The 22007-nt window shown below is 43.2% G+C and overlaps 1 protein-coding gene across 3 annotated transcripts in view; it reads right to left on the reverse strand.

The window, feature by feature from the left end:
* DNAAF11 (dynein axonemal assembly factor 11) overlaps positions 1 to 22007 on the reverse strand; it is a 77489-nt gene that overhangs the window by 34864 nt on the left and 20618 nt on the right. For all 3 annotated transcript variants that reach the window (XM_040494449.1, XM_040494450.1, XM_040494451.1), the window contains 5 exons: positions 19262 to 19434; positions 16137 to 16339; positions 9313 to 9498; positions 5935 to 6012; positions 617 to 682 (listed from right to left, as the gene is read on the reverse strand). In XM_040494449.1, the coding sequence (XP_040350383.1) occupies positions 617 to 682; positions 5935 to 6012; positions 9313 to 9498; positions 16137 to 16339; positions 19262 to 19434 (706 nt within the window). The remainder of the gene's footprint in view (positions 1 to 616; positions 683 to 5934; positions 6013 to 9312; positions 9499 to 16136; positions 16340 to 19261; positions 19435 to 22007) is intronic.

Consider the following 22007-nt stretch of genomic DNA (forward strand, 5'->3'; position numbering starts at 1 on the left):
TCAGGTGGTGATCCCAAAGTCATGGGCTGGGGCGAAGAGCCTGCCTGGGATTCTCTCTCTCCTGTCTCTCTGCCCCTTCCCCCGGTTCATGCGCCCTCCCTCACAAACAGGATTAAAAAAATTAAAAGTAGGGGCACCTGGGTGGCTCGGTTGGTTAAGCCTCTGACTTTGGCTCAGGGCATGATCTCACAGCTCGAGAGTTCGAGCCCCATGTCGGGCTCTGTGCTGACAGCTCAGAGCCTGTCGCCTGCTTCTGATTCTGTGTCTCCCTCTACCTCTGCCCCTCCCCTGCTCATGGTCTCTCTCTCTCTCTCTCAAAAATAAATAAACATTTTTAAAAATTACAAAAAAGGTTAAAAGTAAATAACTAAACTCTGCCTTCCAAACAGAAAGTCCAAAGTTCGTAGCCCTGGGATTATGGGTTTATTTACCTCTGCCTTTGTTTCCATTTTCATGCTTTTTAAAATTACGGTAAATTCTCGGGCTTAAAAAACAAAACAAAACTTCTTCGTTTGGCAAACCAAATTCCATTACAAAATACTTCAGGACTCAAGAGATGGCACTGAGAATGACACCAGAGAAGCCATTAAGTAAACCCATAATAAAATGACTTTACCTATAGACAGCAAGGTCCAGGATGATCTGGTTACGTTTTTCATCATCTTTCAAGGAGAAGTCAAGTCTAAGGAACAATCAATCCGTTGGGGGGAAGAAAAAAAAAAGATGACGTCTTTAGCAATACTGTACAGGTATCCCACCCCTTATCAAAAGTAAACTTGATAATAAGTATATACTAATCCCCGATGACAAACTTATTCTGGGAGGTGTTATTTAAAACTCTCAACGGAAACCTACGATACACGCATAAATTATTTATTTACCTTGTTGAAATGTGAGAATCCTAAGGCAAACTACATACAAAAAAAGTAGCATTGGTGCAGAGATAGAGACATCTGGTGGTTAAAGCTTTCTTTTCGATTTCATTCAAGTTTGTTAGAAGCAAAACTAAAACGCTGGGATTGTTTATGGGGAAGAAAATGTCATATCTGCCTCCCTTACCCAGCGTTCTATCCCTTCAGTTTTAAATAGTCCTGTCTTCCTTCTTTCTCCTTGCCATCTTTTTTTTTTCCTCCTTTCATTGTTGACCTTTGCACCACCTTGGAAAATGCTGAGACACTGCCCATGATCTATCACCTCCATATAGACGAAGAAACAGAGGTTCAGAGAGGTTGACACAGCTGGGAAGGCGGCCATGTGAGCCTGGAGAGGCAGGATTTCAAAGCCCTACATCTTTCAACTATACCGTACGGCTCGGTCTGAGGTATAACTTCCATAGTGTCAACATACCATTCAGAATTATTTGGCTGATTTATTTTGAGCATTTCACTTGTCATACCATTCTGTAAAGTATCTAGTAAAACAATATTAAAGGATGTATGCTAAATCATTTGGAACAATTTGGCCATCAGCAAGATGTCTGTGTGGGGCCGTCCCTTTTGGTGCGTTCAATGACCCAGCCATGTGGGACTCCTTCAGTTGCTCAAATGACCCATCCCTTTGTGATCTCCTCTCAGGAGCTTTCTTATGTGCCGGTCCCTCTGCCTTGATTGCTTATGCCCCAATTGTCCAGCCAGCCAACTTGAACTCTCTCTTCGCAGATCATTTGAAAGGTAATTTCAGAGAGGTTTTCTACGGTAGAGATTGCTATTCATTCCCTCACAGTCCACTTCCCCTTTCTCCACAGTAATAGGACCCCTGATTTTAACCAGGAACATGGCCGTGCAGAATAAAGGCGACACTTTCCTGCGCCCCCCGCAGCTGGATATAGTCATGTGATTTAGTTCCCTGAAGGAGAGCATTATATGGCACTCTCCAGGAATTTCCTTAAAGAGAGGGCGCATGTGTCCTTTTCTCCCTCTCTTCTTCTTCCTCCAGTTGGATGGAAGAGACTATGGGAGACCCAGTCATGAACTACAAACACTACTTAGCAAGCGACTGCAACTCTCCGGGCAAGAGGCAGATGACACGTTCTACGGTGGTGGGGGATGGCGTTAGTGAGAAGCCGTGGATTCAGGTGATATTGAAGGAAGAAATTATAAAGTCACTGATAACATGACAGAGAGAAGAGTCAAGGATGAATCCAAGGTGGATGCTTGCTACTGAGTTGGAGAACGCTGGGGAATGACACGGAAAGTGATTGTGGGGATAGAAATTAGGACTTCTGTTTCTGTCATGGTAAGTTTATAATACTTATCTTATAATCACATGGCGAGGACAAATAGCTCATTAAACATCCAACCCTTGAGTTCAGGGAAGAGGTTGGATCTGGTTGTAATGTACAGATGGTGTTTAAAGCCATGGAATTTGGTGAGAGCTTCACAGAGTCAACGTGAAACAAGAAGGCAGCTGAGGAGTTGGCCACCACTTAGGTACATCGCAAAGAGAATCTGGCAAAGCCTATGAAGACGAGCAGGTAATAAGGTCAAAGAATCTGAAGCAAAGGGAAGAAATTGCTTTAAGAAGGAAGATGATGATCAGTTTGGTCAAATTTGCTGGGTCAAGTACATAGGGCCTGAGATTTTAAATGATGTGACTGAACATAGGGATAATGAGACCACGGAACACAAAAATGATGTGACCATGGAACACAGAGATTATGAGAACACAGAACATGGAGATGATGTGACCATGGAACATGGACATGATGTGACCATGGAACACGGAGATGATATGACCACAGAACATGGGGGTGATATGAACACAGAACACAGAGATGATGTAAACAGAAAACATAGATGTGAGGGGAACAGAGAGCTGATGTGAACATATAGAAATGATGTAACTACAAAAGTTTTATGTGATAGGATATGCAGACATGGTTTTAAGAAGGAAAGCGAAGTAGGGAACTGGTGACCGAGTCCAGGCATCTCCATGAGGAACCGCAGCTATAAAGAGGGGCAGAGAAATAGGGCTGATGCTGCAAGGGAAACTAGAGAAAGGGAGCTTTCTTATTTTTTTTTTAAGATGGACAATATCAGGGCACCTGGGTGGCTCAGTCGGTTAAGCATCTGACTCTTGGTTTCGGCTCCGGTCATGATCTCATGGTTCATGAGTTTGAGCCCCAAGTCGTGCTGGACGCTGCTGGTGTGGAGCCTGCTTGGGATTCTCTCTCTCTTCCCACTCCCCTGCTCATGGTCTCTCTCTCTCTCTCTCTCTCTCTCTCTCTCTCTCTCTCTCAAAATAAATAAATAAAACTTAAAAAAAAGATACACGATGTCACAACATGCGTATACTGATGAGAGCAATTTGGTAGGAGGGAGACAAGTGATCCAGAAGAGAAGGAATCATTGCAGAAGCAAGTCCTCTACAGGAAGAGGTTTGGGATCAGTCCACCAGCAGAGAGAGTCACTCTGTAGGGGAAGTCCACCCATTGCAGCAGGAGGCAAGAGAGTATGTGGACAGGTCCAGGGACACTGGTAAATTGGATGGGAAAACTTCTGATTGCTTCTGTTTATGGAGTAAGAAACAAGGTCCCAGTCAGGACCACAGAATGGAAGTAAGAAGGGAGCAAGCAGTGTGAAAGCAGGTTACGGAAATCAGAGGAGTGAATTACCCAAGAAAGTACAACATGATTGCCGGAAGTCCGCTAGAGATCTATGGTGGTAAATTTACAGTAAGACCGGCAGGGAGAGTTGAATGTTTTCTTCCAGCCTCATGAGGGCAAGTCCAGCAATAGGTGGCATGGTAGATTTGGTTGAGATTACGAGAGAGGACGCGGGAAGGAAAGAAGGACAAGGGACTTGAAGATCCATGTCAAGGACGAATCTCTGAGACGAACCATAAAAGCATAGCGGAGTGACAGAAGATAAGAACACGAGGGGAGAGGGGAGGCAGGCAGAAAACCAGCAGGCTGAACAGATTCCTGTTCTTAATGGGGCTTCTGATTGTTGGGCGTGCAGGGCGCTCCCCGGGAGCACAGGAGGTGGTGCCCAGTGGGACACTCGAGGGAAGATTCTGGAGGCGGAAGAGATATAGAAGATGGCAGGTCTGAGAATAAGAGTGGATTGTGTGGCTGGCTGAGGGAGGGAACGATGGCAGGGAGTGAGGCAGCGGGGCGAGGGAAAAAGCAAGGCTTTGGTGGATTGTCTACAAGTAGGACAAAGTCACATGACCAGTGATGGGAGGAGAGGCAGAGGAGGCAGAGAGAGAGAGAGAGAGAGAGAGACACTTGTCCGGGCCGGGGGTGGGGTGGGGGGGGGTGAACATGGTCTTCTGCAGCGAGTGGGGCAGAGGGCGAGTGTGAGCGCTGGGCAGGGCTAAGCGCACGACCGCAATAAGGACAGAGGTGGTATTATCTAGACGGCCCCGGCTCCAAAGGGGCTGGGAACTTTTAGGGAAAGGGAAGAAAAATGGTCTGAGAGTGGCTACCAGGTTCAACTTTCCTCGTGGTGTATGTACGTGGCGAGGGAGAATACGGAGGGCAGCTGTGGAAGCAGAACCCTGAGTTTCCCTCAGTGAAAGAAGATAAAAGGGACGTTGAGAGACAAGGTTGAGGATGGAGGCTTTGCTGACCAACACATACTCCAGAGGGCACAGAGGCAGGGAAGGAGGGGTCAGCAGGGGGGAAGAGAATGAGGTATACAGAGCCACAGGGGACTAAGTTTCTGGTGGTGACGGATGACCCAGGAGGGCAAGGAAGGGTGGTGATGGCAGGATGGAAGGTGGTAGGAGGAAGTGATGGGTGTTCAGTTCTTCACAGAACCCCCCTCAATACGGTTAGCAGGAGGGGCAGGTAACGTGGGCAGTGTGGTAGAGGGAGAGGTGGTCTCACCCGGGGCCCAGAGGGCTCTGAGGGTCTCCCTTAAGCCCCCTGCTATAGGCTGAGAGACAATCTTCCCACTAGATTTCTGAGCTCAGTGAATGCAGACACCTGTCATATTCACTGCCATATCCTCATGCTTAGTATCGTGTCTCAGGCTACGTTAATTTCTGCAGGAGAGAGAAGGGCTGTGTGTGTGAGGGGCTGGTAGATATGAACTTGATCACGGAAGTCACTAGAGCTGGGTTAGCACGAGCAAGTCAGTCACACCATCTATTAGCTACGTGGCCTTGGACAAGCCACTCTACGTCTCCCAGGCTCAGGCTTTGAACCTCTGAGAAGGAAATACTGCCTGGCATGTAAGATTGCCACGCAGATGGAAAACACGATGCCTGGAAATGATCAGGACGGTCTCTTTATCCTGGTCCTGGTGTCGAAAACGAAGTACTGAAAAGAAACAGGCTTTGAGCAATGAAACGAAGCCAACGAGATTTAGTCCAAAGGCTTTTTGGTCGGTATTTTGGCTATAAATGGCCTTTTTTGTTTTTTTAAATTTTGCCTGCTTTCTAGTTTTAGATTTTAAGACAGCCAGATAGGGCAGCCATCATTACACTTGAGCATTTCCAGGTCGAATATTTTCCCTCTCTCATTAACGTCCCTGAAGGATCTCCATCAGTTTCTTTCCTCAGCTCTCACGTGCTTTGTAGATGCGTCCCAGAGTGTCCAGTAGAGGGACACATAGGAAAGGTACCAATACTCTCAGCCAGCTTGTTCGTGTGGCACTTTACAAATTAATAGACATCACAATAATGCACGTGGAATTTTCAGGCAGAAAAGCGTATAGGGCCCAAAGTTTCCACGGATACATAACTAAGATTCCCATATGTCAAGATCATTTTCGGAACGCCAAGAAAATGAAATATAACGTTATGCACTCGAAAACATCAGAGATGTTCTACTCTCAACTATGCACAAAATGACATTCTTATCGGGCTCCTCGAGCTGGTGAAGAACGCTTAGATATATTCTCCGCAAAGCAAACCCGCAACGGAAACCATCATCAGGACCACCCCCACGCACTTGACTTCTTCAAGCCTCTCTTTGGCCTCACGTACTTGGGGTCATTCACATTCAACACTTTTCCATCTTCAGTGATCAAAATCCTGGGTGGTTTCACTTTCTTCTTCTTTCCACTTGAGATGGGAGCAAAGGGCAGTGGGGAGAGACAAAAACAACGTAAAAGGAATATTTTTGTGACACAGTGTAAGAAAAATTGATCAGGCATTTGTGAATACATGAATAATTCACCATTATGAAGTCCATTCTGTTACTTCTACGCTGGGAATTGACAGGGCAGATTTCTTTATGATCGTTATCTATATCTTTAAGGCAAAAATGTGACCTAGACAATTTGGCAGTTAATTCAAAAGGGGGAAAAAACCCCTCTTTTTAATGAAATATCCATGAATATTTAAATTCATCTATTTTATGCATGATTTACCCAGATAACTGTCGATTCTCCATTGGTGGATATAGCCTCTGCTTTAGTTAAAGTTTTAATTTTTAGGGGTGCCTGGGTGGCTCAGTCAGTTGAGCATCTGACTGTTGACTTTGGCTCATGTCATGGTCTCATGGTTCATGAGATTGAACCCTTCGTGGCTGTCAGCACAGAGCCTGCTTGGGATTTTCTCTCTCTCTCTCTCTCTCTCCCTGCCCCCCCCTCTCCCAAAACAAATAAATGAACTTTTAAAAAAATTGTAATTTTTAAAATGCCAAGTAGATTCGACTCTATAGAAATAAAAATACCAGTACATGAGATTCTACATAAACAAATGTCTATCACAGAATTACTCATAGTGGCAAAACTCTGGAGCTATGAGGAAAACCCATCAACGGAGGAGTCAGTGGCCTAACCATATTCATGCTATGAAATATTTTGCGGTTGTTAAAAACACGTGTCTGCTCTTTACCTCACTGGTCTAAAAAGTGGCAGAAAACGTGGATGGAGGAAAAGAAACAGTGCAGATAGGAAAGACTCATGAGATAACATAGAAAAATATAGAGCGTAGTCCTAGCTATTTCAACATCACTGAAGATCTATAAAAACCTAAAAAAGCCTGTATGGACAAGCTCTACAAAACCACATGGAGGAATGTGTGTAGATGACAGAACTGTAGGCAAGTCTTTGCCTTGGATTTCCATTCTTCTAATCCCGATTTTGGATAGTGAACTGTATTTGAAAATGTACATTTATTCACATTTTGCTGCATTTTGAGCTGGTTCTCCTGGTCCAGGTAAGTTAATGTGTCCATGTACCACATTAGTCTCCATGACGAGGACAATCCAGGGGCATCCTCCAGAAGGGGCAAACATTGCAGGGACCCATGGGACTGGGAACACCACTGTGCACTTGCACAGAGTGGCTTGGTCTTCTATCCAACCCAGCTGTATTTTTTTTTTAGGCTATCAGGGAGAGGAATTTTTTTTTCCTGGTTTCAGGCTCAATACAATGTATTATACAATTTACTGTACTATGTATACATTTCATGCATGCATACATATAGACATATATTGCATATACATGGGTGTATATGTGTATATATATTGGAAATACAACACATATTATATAAAAACATGTAGAATTTCCATTGCAGAAGGTTCTTAAGTCTGCAGACCACTTTTACATTTATTGGCTCCTATGATTCTCTCAACCACACAGTGGAGTAGGGAAGGCAGGGAGAGAATCCCTGTTTAACAGACGAGGAAGGAGTTGAGGAGAAGTTGGGTATTTGCCAACATCGCACAGAGAGTAAGCAGCAGAGTCGCCACATGGACCCACATTTTCTGATGTTTTCTGATGCTCTTCCCAAAGCACTGGGTGGCCTGACCGTATATAGACCGCCAAATTTCACAAACAAGCATTTTGGATAAAATTCAATTCTCGTTTTTGTACCTCCCTATCTAGCTACTGAATAAAATTGTATGAAAGCAGCAGAGATTGCTAATGGTTGTGTTCACTCTTTCAGTTTCTTGCTCGCAGGTGACAATCACAGGGAAAGACACTGGGCTTCGCGCCTGTAACTGCCGTGCAGACGACGGTATTTCAGAGCTAAGTGATCCCATCCCCAAGCACACGAATTGTAAGCATTTCCGTAAGTGATACATTTTACGTACTAGATTTGAGCGATGACATGAAATGGAATGACACCGAGTCGAGCTTTTAAAAAGCTTCCCTGACAATCAGAGCATAAGCGTTCGAGCTTCTAACAAATCGTCAAGTTCGATCTAAACAGTTTCAGAAGTGAAAGCGTGCTGTTGAATGTCCAAGACAGTTGTACTGCCTCATAAGACTGCTTTCTAATTTTGCAAATTATGAGACACAACGGAACTTATTCGTCCCGCAAAGTGGCCTTTTCCTCGGTGCCATGATAATCAGTATCTCTAACCCGGGACATCCCTACTGCTTGATTCGTTGAAAGTTGTTAAAAAAAAATTTTTTAAGACATCCAAAAGACATCCAGCAGCACTATCAACAATAGCCAAAGGATGGAAAGAGCCCAAATGTCCATCGATGGATGAATGGATAAAGAAGATGTGGTTTATATATACAATGGAGTATTACTCGGCAATCAAAAAGAATGAAATCTTGCCATTTGCAACTATGTGGATGGAACTGGAGGGTATTATGCTAAGTGAAATTAGTCAGAGAAAGACAAAAATCATGACTTCACTCCTATGAGGACTTTATGAGACAAAACAGATGAACATAAGGGAAGGGAAATGAACATAATATGAAAACAGGGAGGGGGACAAAACAGAAGAGACTCATAAATATGGAGAACAAATTGAGGGTTTGCTGGAGGGGTTGTGGGAGGGGGGATGGGCTAAATGGGTAGGGGGCACTAAGGAATCTACTCCTGAAATCACTGTTGCACTAGATGCAACTAATTTGGATGTAAATTTAAAAAATAATAATAATAGGGGCGCCTGGGTGGCTCAGTCGGTTGAGCGTCCGACTTTGGCTCAGGTCATGATCTCACAGTTCATGGGTTCGAGCCCCGCATCGGGCTCTGTGCTGACAGCTCAGAGCCTGGAGCCTGTTTCAGATTCTGTGTCTCCCTCTCTCTCTGCCCCTCCCCTGTTCGCGTACTGTCTCTGTCTCAAGAATAAATAAACATTAGAAAAATTTAAAAAAAAAAAACTTAAAAAAAAAATAATAAAAATAAAATAAAGGTATCAACAAGGAGAAAAAAACAGAAAAAAAATTAAAGACATCCACACAAGACCCTATGTAAAATGCCATAATTCATGACATCCTAAAGAAGGCAGTTTGATATTAACAAATGTCAGTAGACACAATTCAACAGGAAGCTGAACTTAGAAGCCAAGTCAATTAAGTGATGGCTAACAAAGATTGAACACAGAGAAGGAGTAAACCCTGTGCAATCAAGAAAATACAGTCCATAGCAGGGCATTGCCTCACTGTGGAATACCTTAATTTTTCTTGGTCTTTCCGTTGTTTTTCCATATGCCTAAGTGTTTCCAATCTAGATTCAGGAGTAAACAAAGAGGGCTTGTTCCAGAACTCCAGGTCATCCTCATTGTCCTTGAATCTCTTTTGGTTGCATTCCCCTTCTTGTCCTTCCTGGACATGGTCTTTGTGCTCTACTGAAAGCGGGCTAGGAAAGAACAAACAGACACACAGAGCATGTGAGACCAGTACTGGATGTCTGAGTTTCATCCTAAATGCCGCCCCTTCAATCTCTGACACACTTTTCTTGTGTTGTCTTCGTACCTTTGAGTGACAAAACACATCTGAAAGAGAGCCAATGTAAGCCATGCTGGATGAACGTACTGTCCCAAATGGGACAGGCCCTCATCATCTAACACAGGGCATAGTGCAGTGACCGGATGAGAAGCTCCCAGGCTGGTGGGATCTGAGTCACCTGCAGAGCCGTGTGAAGGGCACAGATGCCTCGACCTGCCACCAGAAAGTCTACTCAATAGATGTGGGGTTGGGCCCAGGAATCTGTGTTTTATGACAGCTTGCAAGAGGTTCTGATGATCAAACTCAGGGACCACTGGGCCTTCCCAGGCACCCCACTTCCAGGCTGGGACCCTCAATTCCTGCCTCCACACTGCTCCCAGAGGAGTCTTGTCAACAGGCAAATTACATCATATTAGTTCCAGGTTCTTTAATGATGCTCTCTCTCCAAAATTCTCCAGTGGGATATATGAGATTCGTGGTATGGTCTTTTATGGACAACTTCTGATTTCATAGCTTTGTATAGGAACAGTGCTGTGTGCTCTTTTTTTATTCATGTTTTGTGGGTTGTCAAGGAGTTCTATGGTGTCTCTGACATCAAACGGGTATATGAGATATTCAACAGTCATTCAACGTGGATTCGAGAAATATTTCTTGAGCATCTCCTCTGTGCCCAGCACCAGAGATCCAAGCCCAGGCAAGACAGACAATGACAGTCCTTTCAGGAGATCCTATTCTAGCAGAGCAAAAATGACACCGTTCACATAGTAAGCACTGGGGAACAGTGTTCCTCACCTCTCCCTGCAACATACACTCTATTTCGTAATAACATTGCATGAAAAAATCCACATGAAGCCTTGAGTACCAAGCATGACAAACAGGAAGCGCTCACTGAATGTTACGTTTTGTTATTGTTACTGAAACGAGATAACACAAAAGGCTCATTTAGTTGACTTTCAGATAAGATGCTTTTTGAAGGGATAGACCAAAAGTACTAGAGCGTGAGGTTTAAACAATATAAATAGAACAGAGAATGATATCTGCTAACATTTTTTTTGCATATTACAAAATGTAACTAGTTTAATAAGCAAAATAATGCAAACTTCTGAAAATGAATACTTTGCCATATAGCTACAGTTCTCTATGGTGTTGAAAAGGCAATCTATTAAGGGGATTTATAATATCCTATCACATCCTAGGTAATCATCACTGAAATAATTGGTTCCATTTCCAGTTAAAAGAATTTGTTTAAAAAAAAAGAAGAATTTGTTTTTGGGGGCGCCTGGGTGGCTCAGTCTGTTAAGCGTCTGACTTCGGTTCAGGTCATGATCTCATGATTTGTGGGTTCGAGCCCCACGCCGGGCTCTGTGCTGACAGCTCAGAGCCTGGAGCCTGCTTTGGATTCTGTGTCTCCCTCTCGTTCTGCCCCTCTGCCCCTCCTCCACTCACACTCTGTCTCTCTCAAAAATAAACATTAAAAAAAAAAATTAAAAGGATTGTTTTTTGCTGGAAAGTGACTAATTGGTTCACTTTTCTATTTTGTAAAATGTAAAAAGATAATAATACACATAAACATCATTGCACTTAATAAAAACTATAGAAATATCAGCTAAATAACTTAAGTCTCCGAAGGCAAAATGCATGGAAATGTGAGCAGCCAGGAGACAAAACAGACTGATCTCATCAGGATACAAACAAACAATGGGCTCCTCAGCCACTTCCTTCACATCTGTGCTCTCAGAACTCTCTTCCCACTCGTGAGCACATCCCACAGCCCTATGGTCCCGTTTAGAAGAGTCCCATCTCCGCTAACACTCATTTTCGGGAATTAGAGGCCTACAATTTAATTTAATTTATTATATTTTAGACAGAGAGGGAGTGAGCAGGGTAGAGAGGAGAGGGAGAGAGGGAGGGAGAGGGAGAATCCCAAGCAGGCTCCACACTCAACACAGAGCCCGACTTGAGTTCTATCTCACATCCCGGGATCGTGACCTGAGCTGAAATCAAGAGTCTGATGCTCAACCGACTGAGCCACCCAAAGGCCTACAGTTTAAACAAAACTTCACTTACATCCAAATCGAAGCCCTTGCCCTCCCTCTCCAAACCCCTCCCCCATCACCTAGCTCATGACTGGGCTGTGCACGGGGTGAGGGGCACGGGCTACGCCAACCCCCCTTCACTCATCTACTCCTTCCCTCTGTATCCCACCTCGCTGGCTTCTTCAGGTCCCCCTGACTTCAGAAATTTGGGCCTGGGACAATGGATGGGGAGAAGGAGGCAAACATCTCATCTGACACTGATGCTCTTACACCTTGGCACCTGGCTCCCTTTCTAGGGCCGATGCCCAGTTACCAGTTTTGTCTTCTGAGCACATTTACTGGTTCTCAGAGACATTACAATGGCCTTCCAAGTACACTGTTCCCTATCAGAGTGACCAACATACTACCCGGCTGGTCATTTATGACAACTCAGCTTGGGCCACTGACAGTCCACCCCACGGTCCCTCATTGCCGCTACTCACTTGGACAGTATCCTTTCAAAGAGAGCCAAGTGCAGTTCCTTCTACCATGTGTACTTGGCCCACGGGGTATTCCCAAATCCTTGACATGACAGATGCTGAGGTGTGAGTTGATTCCATTGACGCCCACTCTCCTGACACTCCTGCTCTAGGCTATTCCAGGACACATCACATCATTTCAAGTCTCCAGGCTGGAAGCAGGCTGCCTCTAGTCAAGGGGTGAGATGACTGTCTCCCCTTCTTGCAGTCGCCCCCTACATCTTTACGGCATTTCTTCTTGCAGCGTTAAAAGGGAGTGGCTCCCTACTCCTTTCTAAGCGGATGATTCACTATTTTGATGACCGTCCGTCAGAATGTCTGGATGTCTGTGCAAATAGGCTGAATGCAGTCATGGGAGGAACGGAAGGACCAGTCAGTCCTGTGGAGAAGTAATAGCGCAAGAAACCAACCCAGCCGTGTGCTTCTACTCAATGCAAGCAACAGCCTGCTGTCAACATTTGTCAACTTGTATGAAGCAAGAATATTAGATGATCCCCAACACATTTTATGTGCCTATTATAACTGACGCAAAACACTGGGAAAAATGCAGTGAAAAAAGAATATTACAGCATAAACTCATGAACGTAGGTTTAAATATTAGAAATAAAATATTAGAAAAATGAATGCAGAAATCTATTACAAATATATCACAGACAAAGTGAGTTTCTTCTGGAAATTCAAGGATGGCTTAATATTGGGAAATATATTAATGTGACTCAACACATTAATAGACAAACATGATTATTTCAATAGAGGCCAAAAAAAAAAAAAAAAAAAAAAAGAAAGCATTTCATAAGATCCAGCATCTGTGATGATAAGAGCTCTTCATCAACTTGGAATCAAAGGAAATTCACTTAACTCTACCAAGACCCCACAGCAAATGCGTTACTTACTGATGAGAAATTGGAAACCTTCCTTTTAAAGTCAGAACCAGATACAGATTCTCACTCTTACTGCTGCCATTTCGCCCTCTACTGGGGCCTTAGCAGCCACCATAAAGAAAATTACAAAGCAGAGGCCTAAGGATTGGAAATTCTTTAAAGTTGCCATTTATTTTTAAAAAAAAAGTGTTTTTCCACATAGAAAACACAGGATCAGGGGCGCCTGGGTGGCTCAGTGGGTTGAGCGACGGACTTCGGTTCAGGTCATGAACTCACAGCTCGTGAGTTCGAGCCCCCGCCTCAGGCTCTGTGCTGACAGCTCAGAGCCTGGAGCCTGCTTTGAATTCTGTGTCTCCCTCTCTCTCTGCCCCTAACCCACTCGCATTCTGTCTCTGTCTCTCTCAAAAATAAATAAACATTAAAAAAAAAAAAAAAAGAAAGAAAAAACACAGCATCATCTACAGACTACGGCACCTTTTTAAAAAGGTCAGCAAGATTGCTTAATACAATACCAGTATATTCGCCTCTTTATCCAACAGCAAGAACCAATTACAAGGGTATTTTAAAAATGCCATTATACAAGATACTTAGAGATAAATCTAATAAAAGAAAACCTTTATGGAGAAAAATTATAGAACCTTACTGAAGGACTCAGAAGAAGGTCTAAATAAATAGAGAAAGCTATTCCACAGTTCAGCAAGGAAAGAATCAAAGTCATGAAGATGTCAACTTTCTCCTAATTAACATATAAATTGAATGCAATTTCAATCAAAATTACACTAGGGAGTTTTTAGGGAATTTGAATAGCAGATTGTAAACTCCTAACAGAAAAGTAAAGAGCTAAGAACAGCCGAGATAAACCTGAAACATGGGAATACCTCCTACCAAATATCAAGATTTACCATAAATCTACAGATTAAAACCACATGAAGGTACATCCACGGAGCAGTCCAGGGAGCCCAGAAATGGACACACAAGTACGCGTGTAAAGGGTATATGGGAAGGGTGGTGTGACAGATCAGGAGAAGAGCACCTTCATGATGGAGCAGACAATCAGCTACCCATATGGGAAATGACAGGTACCCTACTACCCACCGTAGTCACAGCTTAATTCCACACAGACAGATAGGACACTGGAGTAATGAAACGTTGCCTAAATGAAAAATTTCATAAGTGAGACCAAAAAATACAAAAACAAACTTGACTATATTACCATTTTTTAATTCTATAAAGCAGAAGCACTTATTAAAATTAAACATAAGTCAAAGGCTGGGAAAAGATACTTGCAAAGCACATAACACTAAAGAATCCGCATCTAGAATATGAAATAACTGTAAGTCAATAAGAAAAAAACTTAACAACTTATTTAAGGTAGGCAGAGGGCCTGAAGAGTATATGAATAGCCAATACAAATATAAGAAGACACTTAAGATACTGAAACTCACCGGTAATTCTAGGAATACAAATTAAATATTAGGTGTTACTTAACAAACAACTTGATTGGTCCATGTTTTAAAATATCATATTATCCTGGGGTGCTTGGGTGGCTCAGTCGGTTAAGCGTCCGACTTCGGCTCAGGGAATGATCTCGCAGTTTGTGAGTTGGAGCCCTACGTCGGGCTCTGTGCTAACAGCTCAGAGCCTGGAGCCTGCTTCGGATTCTGTGTCTCCTCTCTCTGCCCCTCCCCTGCTCACGCTCTGTCTCTGTCTCTCAATAATAAATAAACATGAAAAAAAAAAGTGTTTTTAAATATCATATTATCTAATATTGGCAAAGATTAGGAACTCTCCTATACTGTTGATATAGGAGTATAAATTAATGCACTTTAGAAAACAATTGGGCAACGACTATTAGGTTGAAAAATGTTCCTAATTAATGATGTGGCAATGTCACTGCTGAACGCTCTAGAGAAACTTTCATACCTTCATAAGGAGACATGAGCAATGTTGTCTGAAAGAAACAGAAGAAGGGAAACACCCCAGGTGGCCACCCAATGAGGGGAGTCCGCACCTGGGCTGGTCTGCAGCTGACCCCAGCTCCGAGGGCCGTGCAGGTTGTTAGAGCTGGTGCACATCTAATTGGTCAGGGCCAATGAGTCACTAGCTGTTAAATATTTTGAACATCATCTCTGGGATAATCTGTGATTTGTTCATCCAATGGATTACAGAGTCAGAATGAATGAACTAGTTCCACCTGTCTTTATACGCAAAAATCTCAACAACATAACATTGAATACAAAGCAAAGTTGTAGAAAGATATTGTTTGTGCTAAACGCACACACACGCACACACACACAGCCACTCTTGTTCAAGGAGGCATAATTATGTCACAAATATATCTAAAATATGGATGGGATCACATATACCAAATACACACTTAACTTTCAGGATGGCGGACCCGCTGAAGAGGAAAGCAGGGGATAGACTCTCAGTGATGTTGTATCTTTTTATCGTTTTTAAAAAGATACAGAGCATAAATGCAAACTACTGATATTTATTAAATCTGGGTGGAACTATTGTGTCTATTGATTTTTTAAATATTTATGCATGTCTGAAATATAATTATTATTTTCTCAAGATTAAGAGATTCTATTTTCAAACTATTTAAAGCTTTCACCATATGGAATCAAATCAACTGACTGTGGCTGTAATTCACTTAAAATAAACAAGTGTGAAAAATTCTGGCTTGTAAAAAAAAGACCAATTTAGAGGCTTATTAATCACATTAAAATGTATTCATTATATAATTCACAAAACAGAATATTTTATGATGCAATCAAAATTGTTTGATTTATAATAATGTGATTTACATTTAACTTTTCTGAAATACCCCTGTTAACTCATCTTTCCTGTGCATCTTAGAGAGATTTGTCTGAGGATAATTTTAGATGCAAAGGAAACTTGGGAAGGAAGGAAAGCCTCAGAGAATTGTCACAAACAATGAGGTGTTCATACTCTTCCCCCCAAAGTCACATCACAATTTATTCTCCAAATCGATCACCTGAAATATGATACTGTGAACACTTTGGGAAGAGAAAAGCTGCTTTTAACTGAAGTTAAGTAGAAAGTAAACCCTCGTAATTTGCGCACAGAGTGGCACTGATGTCTGCGTACCTCTGTCCCTCGAAGACTGAGTGCCTTCTCTCCTTGGCCTCATTTTCATCCTCTTCTCGAAGTTTCCTCTGAGCCTCTTCCTTGTCTTTGGCCCGTTTGAGGCAGTAAGCTTCCTCTTGCTCTCTGATTTGTTGTTCAATTACTGGAAAGTTCTGCAAGGCCTGAATCCTTTCTGAACGCTCGATTTCTTTACCGTCCAACCACTTGAATAAAAAACAACCAACATGGTGTAGTTATTCAAAAGTCACAATTTGAATCACGTTGACTTTGACTGGAATACTGTAAATTTAGAAATAACAAATAATGCACCTTGGTGATATGGAATTAAAAGCAAAGTAATGAATGGGAAACATCAGAAACTTTGATCTAAATCAATGTCTATTTCATATAATTAACAGAGTTACAGAGTATCTTTATGGGTAAAATAATAAGTATGTTGTCTGTTGAAACCAATTATTAGTGACAAGCTCTCAAAATCTATGGATTTTATACCTGCTCACTATATAAAGAACATCAAAGCTTCAGGTCAGACCACAGCTCCAAAGTATAACAGTGCCACCTCGAAATGCTCTCTACAAAAAGGGGTCTTGTATATTAGACAGAGTTGGGCTCCAATACGAATGGGCCCATTTTCCACCCTCGACAACAAGATGCACCCAGTAGGTTGTCAATTGTTATGGTCACTGTTTATACCTGGTATTTTCAAAGTGATTTTCCAAGCTGAAATACTAAAATAAAAACACCAATTAAAATGTGAAGTTTCAAAGCTACTAGGTTAAAAACACCTATGTATTTTGCCCAGCCCCATTGTATAAAAAGAGGTAAGGCATTAGAAATGCAAGGTAAGCTGTATAATGGCCCCTCAAGAATGTTCACCTTCTCATCCCTGTGAATGTTACCTACCATGGCAAAAGGGTCTTGGTAGATGTGATTAAGTTAAGGGTGTTAAGATGGAGAGATCATCCTGGATTATCTGGATGGGCCCGGTGGAACCACAAGGGTCCTCATAAGGGAAAGAAGAAGGCAGAAGTGGCAGGGTCAGAATCAGGGAGAGATCAGAGGAAGCCACCACTGCCGGCGCTGAGGCTGGAGGCAAGGGCCACAAGCTCACACATGCAGGCAGCCTCCGGAAGCTCAACGTGCAGGGAAAGGAGTTCTCCCGGAGGGAGGGCGGCCCAAGGCACGCAGCCTTGCCAACACCTGAACATGAGACTCCTGACTCTGGGACTGTAGCGGCAAACATCTGTGTTGTCTTAAGCCACCACGTTTGTGGTAACTCATGACCACAGCAACAGGAAACTAATGCACAAGGAAAAACACACAAAGCTTGGGTAAAATAGAAATCTAACAAATTATCGGGATCGGTAAAATCATAAACCAAGATCACAATGCTGACATTTGGAAAAAGAATTTAAAATACGCTTTGGACACAAGGACCCATGTGGCTGTTGTGGATGGGCTGCCGGTGTCGGGCACGTGCCCGACAGCTGTCACAGGCTTCTAGCCTGACCGCCACAGCAGCAACCCGGGGCTCGGCTGGGCTGGCCCCTGCACCCTTCCAGGGATGTGGCTCATAGTGCTATGAGCCTGTTTCTGTGATATTCTGGTTCTCATCAGTTCATTTTGTTAGTACGTCACTGGATAATGAAGATCAGCTTGGGTTATGTTTGAGCTCATTTATCATTTTATTCTAAATATATGTTCTGGATTCAATTACCTGAGTGACTCATTCTCTTAATCAAAAACATTTCACATTAGAAGAAATGTGCTCCGTTACTCCAGCAATCTCGACTATGCAGGACACGGCAGTCTAAAAACAAACGTCCTCTGAGAATAGAAGAAAACGCCTATGGTGAAGCCAGTGCATCCGTGCGTTTTCTTGCAGAAGCGTGGGGCCACACGCAGGTCAGACATTCTTGGAATTACATGAAAGTTAACATTACTCGTTTAATGTAAGCAGGTATAGGATTTCTCTAGAAACCACCTGTTTTTTCCCCAGGTTCCAAAAATATTAGGTTAGGGGAGATACAAGATAAGAGATTAGCCACATCGGGTAGAGGTTGTCAGATGAGTTCCCTGGACCAGCAAGCATCAGTGAAGAATCCTCCGGGGCGCCTGGGTGGCTCAGTCGGTTGGGCATCCGACTTTGGCTCAGGTCATGATCTCGCGGTTTGTGGGTTTGAGTCCCGCGTCCGGCTCTGTGCTGACAGCTCAGAGCCTGGAGCCTGCTCCTGATTCTGTGTCTCCTTCTCTCTCTGCCCCTCCCCCGCTTGTGCTCTCTCTCCCTCTCTCTCTCTCAAAAATAAATAAATGTAAAAAAAAAAAAGAAAAGAAAAAAGAAATGAAAGAATCCTGTGTGCCACATCAGACCTAAAAATCAGAAACTCTGGGGTGGGGCCCAGCAAACACCACCCAAGTATTCCAAAGCATAGCAAAGTTTGAGAACTGCTAACACAGAGAACGTGTTAAGAGAAAGCAATGATAAAAAGAAAATAATTATAAAAGCACAGTAGCTTAAGACAGTGTAATACAGAGGTATGTAGCTGTAGTAATCTCAAAAACTCTTTAAGTTTTCAGTCTGCTATTAGTAATGATGAATGCTCTCCATGACTCTAATTTGCATTCCTCAACAAACAGTTTAGGGGCGCCCGGGGGGCTCAGTCAGTTAAGCAGCTGACTCTCGGTTTCAGCTCAGGTCATGATCTCACGGTTCGTGAGTTTGAGCCCTGCATCAGACTGCACACTGACCGTGTGGAGCCTGGTCGGGATTCTCTCTCCTTCTCCCTCTCTCTCTCAGCCATGCCCCCCCCCCCCGCCATCGTGTGCACTCTCCGTCTCTCTCAAAATAAATATATACACTTAAAAAAAAAAAAAGAAAGAAACAGTTCAGTTAAGCTCTGTTGTGTTCTGAAAGGAGAAATGTATTTAATCTATTCTTCAGAGTTTATTCAAGCTATCAAAACAACTTTAAAGTGTCGGTAAATCGAAGGGTTGGTTTCGATTTTCTGGAATCTTCCCTCCTCTAAAACTACCCGTTCCCCGACGATGCCGCGAATGAATCAGGCATCACTGCGGCTGCTTGTTTTCCTTTTTCCGAGGTTTCTGCATCATTAAAATCAGCGTACCTTTAACTGCTGTAGTGTGGCCACCACGAACTGCCTGTAGCCGTCAAAGTCAGCACACGGGTTACCCATGAGAAAGAGCTCCTTCAGGTGGATATTGTGCCCAAGCGTTTTAACGCTGCTCAGCTCTCCAATGAAGTTTACGGTCAGGTCGAGTTTTGTCAGCCCTTCACATCCTGTTGAAAGGAGTGGAAAGAACACAAAGCAAAAGAAAAAAAAATCACACTGGTAATAAAATGTGTGTAACAGTTCATAGCAGAGACAACGGTTGGAATAGTTTAAGCCCGTGGATTAAGTGCATCACCCAACAAGCGGGTGTTCAGAAACAGCACCTCAAAGGGTTAGCTCTAATTCCTGTCTCAATCTGCATTTCCCTTTTGTCCCTGCGGCCAGGGGAAATCACTTTCCCTGCTCATATCTGCGAGGCCAGGGGGGAAATAACTTCCCCTGCTCATATCTGCGAGTCCCGGGCTGGTAAACATGTGCATTTGGTCACCATGTGGTGTGAAGAAAGCCAAGTACCAGCTGCTGCCAGGGAGCACCCGACATCAGGACGAAGATCCCTCTAGAGAGGACACCATCAATCTGTCTGAGAATTCTTCCAGGTAGGCGAGACACATCTCGCCATGAGGGGTGATGGTGGCGGGAGGGTTCCCTAAAAGGAAAAGGCGGTTCATAAACCCCAGGCATCAGAATTACTGTTCATGAAGTCACAGCGAAGACACAGAATGGCTCCAAGGCCACCGAGAATGGCACTGAAAGTATCAACAAAGGTAAAGAAGAGTTTGGTCCTCAGGGGAGTAACAGAAAAAGGGGTAGTCGCTGAAGCGGAGCTTGTCGTAAATCGGCCCCATCTACCTTCATTAGAGGGACAGCCGGATGCTACGGAGATCTGAAGCAACAGCCTTCACTCAGGTTCCCTGAGAGCTTGGTAGTTAGGAATGCATCCTGGAGAATTAGGCAGATGGGGGTTCAAGTCCCAGCCCAGCCTCGTCCAGAATTTCGTGTTTTCCTCCTATCTGGTCATATCCCAAACCAGAATCTTCCAAATGAGACAGTGCTAGCTCAGGGCTTCCAGATGGATGTAGGACCTCACCCTCCATTCATTCATTCATCCGTCCATTCATCCAGGAGTTACTGGGTACCCACTGTGACCAAGTTAATGAGCCAGGTCTTCAGGATAAAGGGGTTAAAAAAAAATCCATGGCGTTTCACCTCAGGTGTATGTTTAATATAGGGAAAGGAGAAAAAGATGGGCATTCCAGGAAAAGAAGGTACTTGGTGCAAAGGTACCGAGAAGTGAATCTAGAGGAGACAGAACCAGAAGGAGGCAGTGCCCATTGTTACATCATAAACCAGCCTAAATCAATATGTACTGGTTCTTCTTTTTCAATTCCCATTCATTGTTCAGCCCAGCGTTCCTGGCTGCCATCCCCAACATTCTAGTGGGTTTGTTCCTCTACAGGGGACCAAGGACCTTCGTACCGACAAAATTAACAGACCCCTCAATTCATTATGTCACTAGAACAGTCTGCTGATGTGGCCTGATTAACCACAAATTTTCTCCTTTAAACATTTTTTACAGATTGATTTTCTTTGTCTTTTTAGCTTTATTTATTTGTTTACATCTAAGTTTTTCATTGCAGTTAGTCAACATACCATGCTATATAGTTTCAGGTGTGCAATACAGTGATTCAACAATTCCATACATCACCTGTTGCTCATCACATCAAGTGCATCTCTTGATCAACCATGACTTCTCTTTGAAATGTTTCATCTGTCTTGGAAAAAGTGATACTGCTCTCTCCTTGTCCTCTTTTATGATGCAGTTTCTTCCTCTTGATCCCCATTATAGACTTTTCCACTCCATCAATGGTAATAGAGCCCAGATTTCCATCCTTGACCCAGTATTTTCTCTCCTTATGGCTCTCTTGACGACAACAGTTGCGTTCCTTGGTTTAAGCAACCCCAAATTCTGACGAGTCCCTAACAATAACTTTATATCTGACCATCCAACCGAATGTCATACTCCTCTTTCCAAATGCCTGTAAGACATATCCCATTCGATATGTCTAAAAATGAATTCTCCATTTTTCCTCTCACTCTCCACTCCTCACGACAGCTTTCCTGCCTCCTTGATGTCTAAATCCTGTCAATGCCATTGCCATTTTGGTATCAGATGTGTTTGCGGCCAAGAGTCAAGCCAGAGTTAACTTGAGTGCTAACCTAAGTTGTTCCCTTAACCCCTCCATTACATCAGTCACCAAGCCGTACAGATATCAATGGCCACACTGTCCCACCTACTTCTTGTCCACTGTAATCCTGTGACCAACAGTACAGTTCAGGTTCTTATCCTCCTGTGCATGCAACATAGCATATGTCCTAAATCATCTTTCTATTTTGAAAACAGGAAGGAAGGACCAAAAGAAGACAAAGGGTGACATTTCAAAGACTCCCAACAAGTTCAAAAATGTGTATGTATTTGATTTTATTGTAATTGTTTCCATGAAGGACCCTCCAAATGTTCATTATGGTTTTCAAAGTGATAAATCTTAATTGCTTTTCTACTTGGCCTACCCATAAGAAATGAAACCCCATCCACCATTCTAATGAACAATTCTTGCTGAACTAGCCAGGCATGAGAAAGCCTCTTCTTTGAAGTTAAGTACTCCTTCCTTTAACTGATTCCTCCCCTCCATCTCCCCTGTTCTTGGAAGATCCATGTCAGTGGCCCATGGGGCTGAGAAGG

Source organism: Herpailurus yagouaroundi, unplaced genomic scaffold (genome assembly GCF_014898765.1).
Source record: "Herpailurus yagouaroundi ecotype Mexico unplaced genomic scaffold, PumYag 186, whole genome shotgun sequence".
NCBI lineage: Eukaryota > Metazoa > Chordata > Mammalia > Carnivora > Felidae > Herpailurus > Herpailurus yagouaroundi.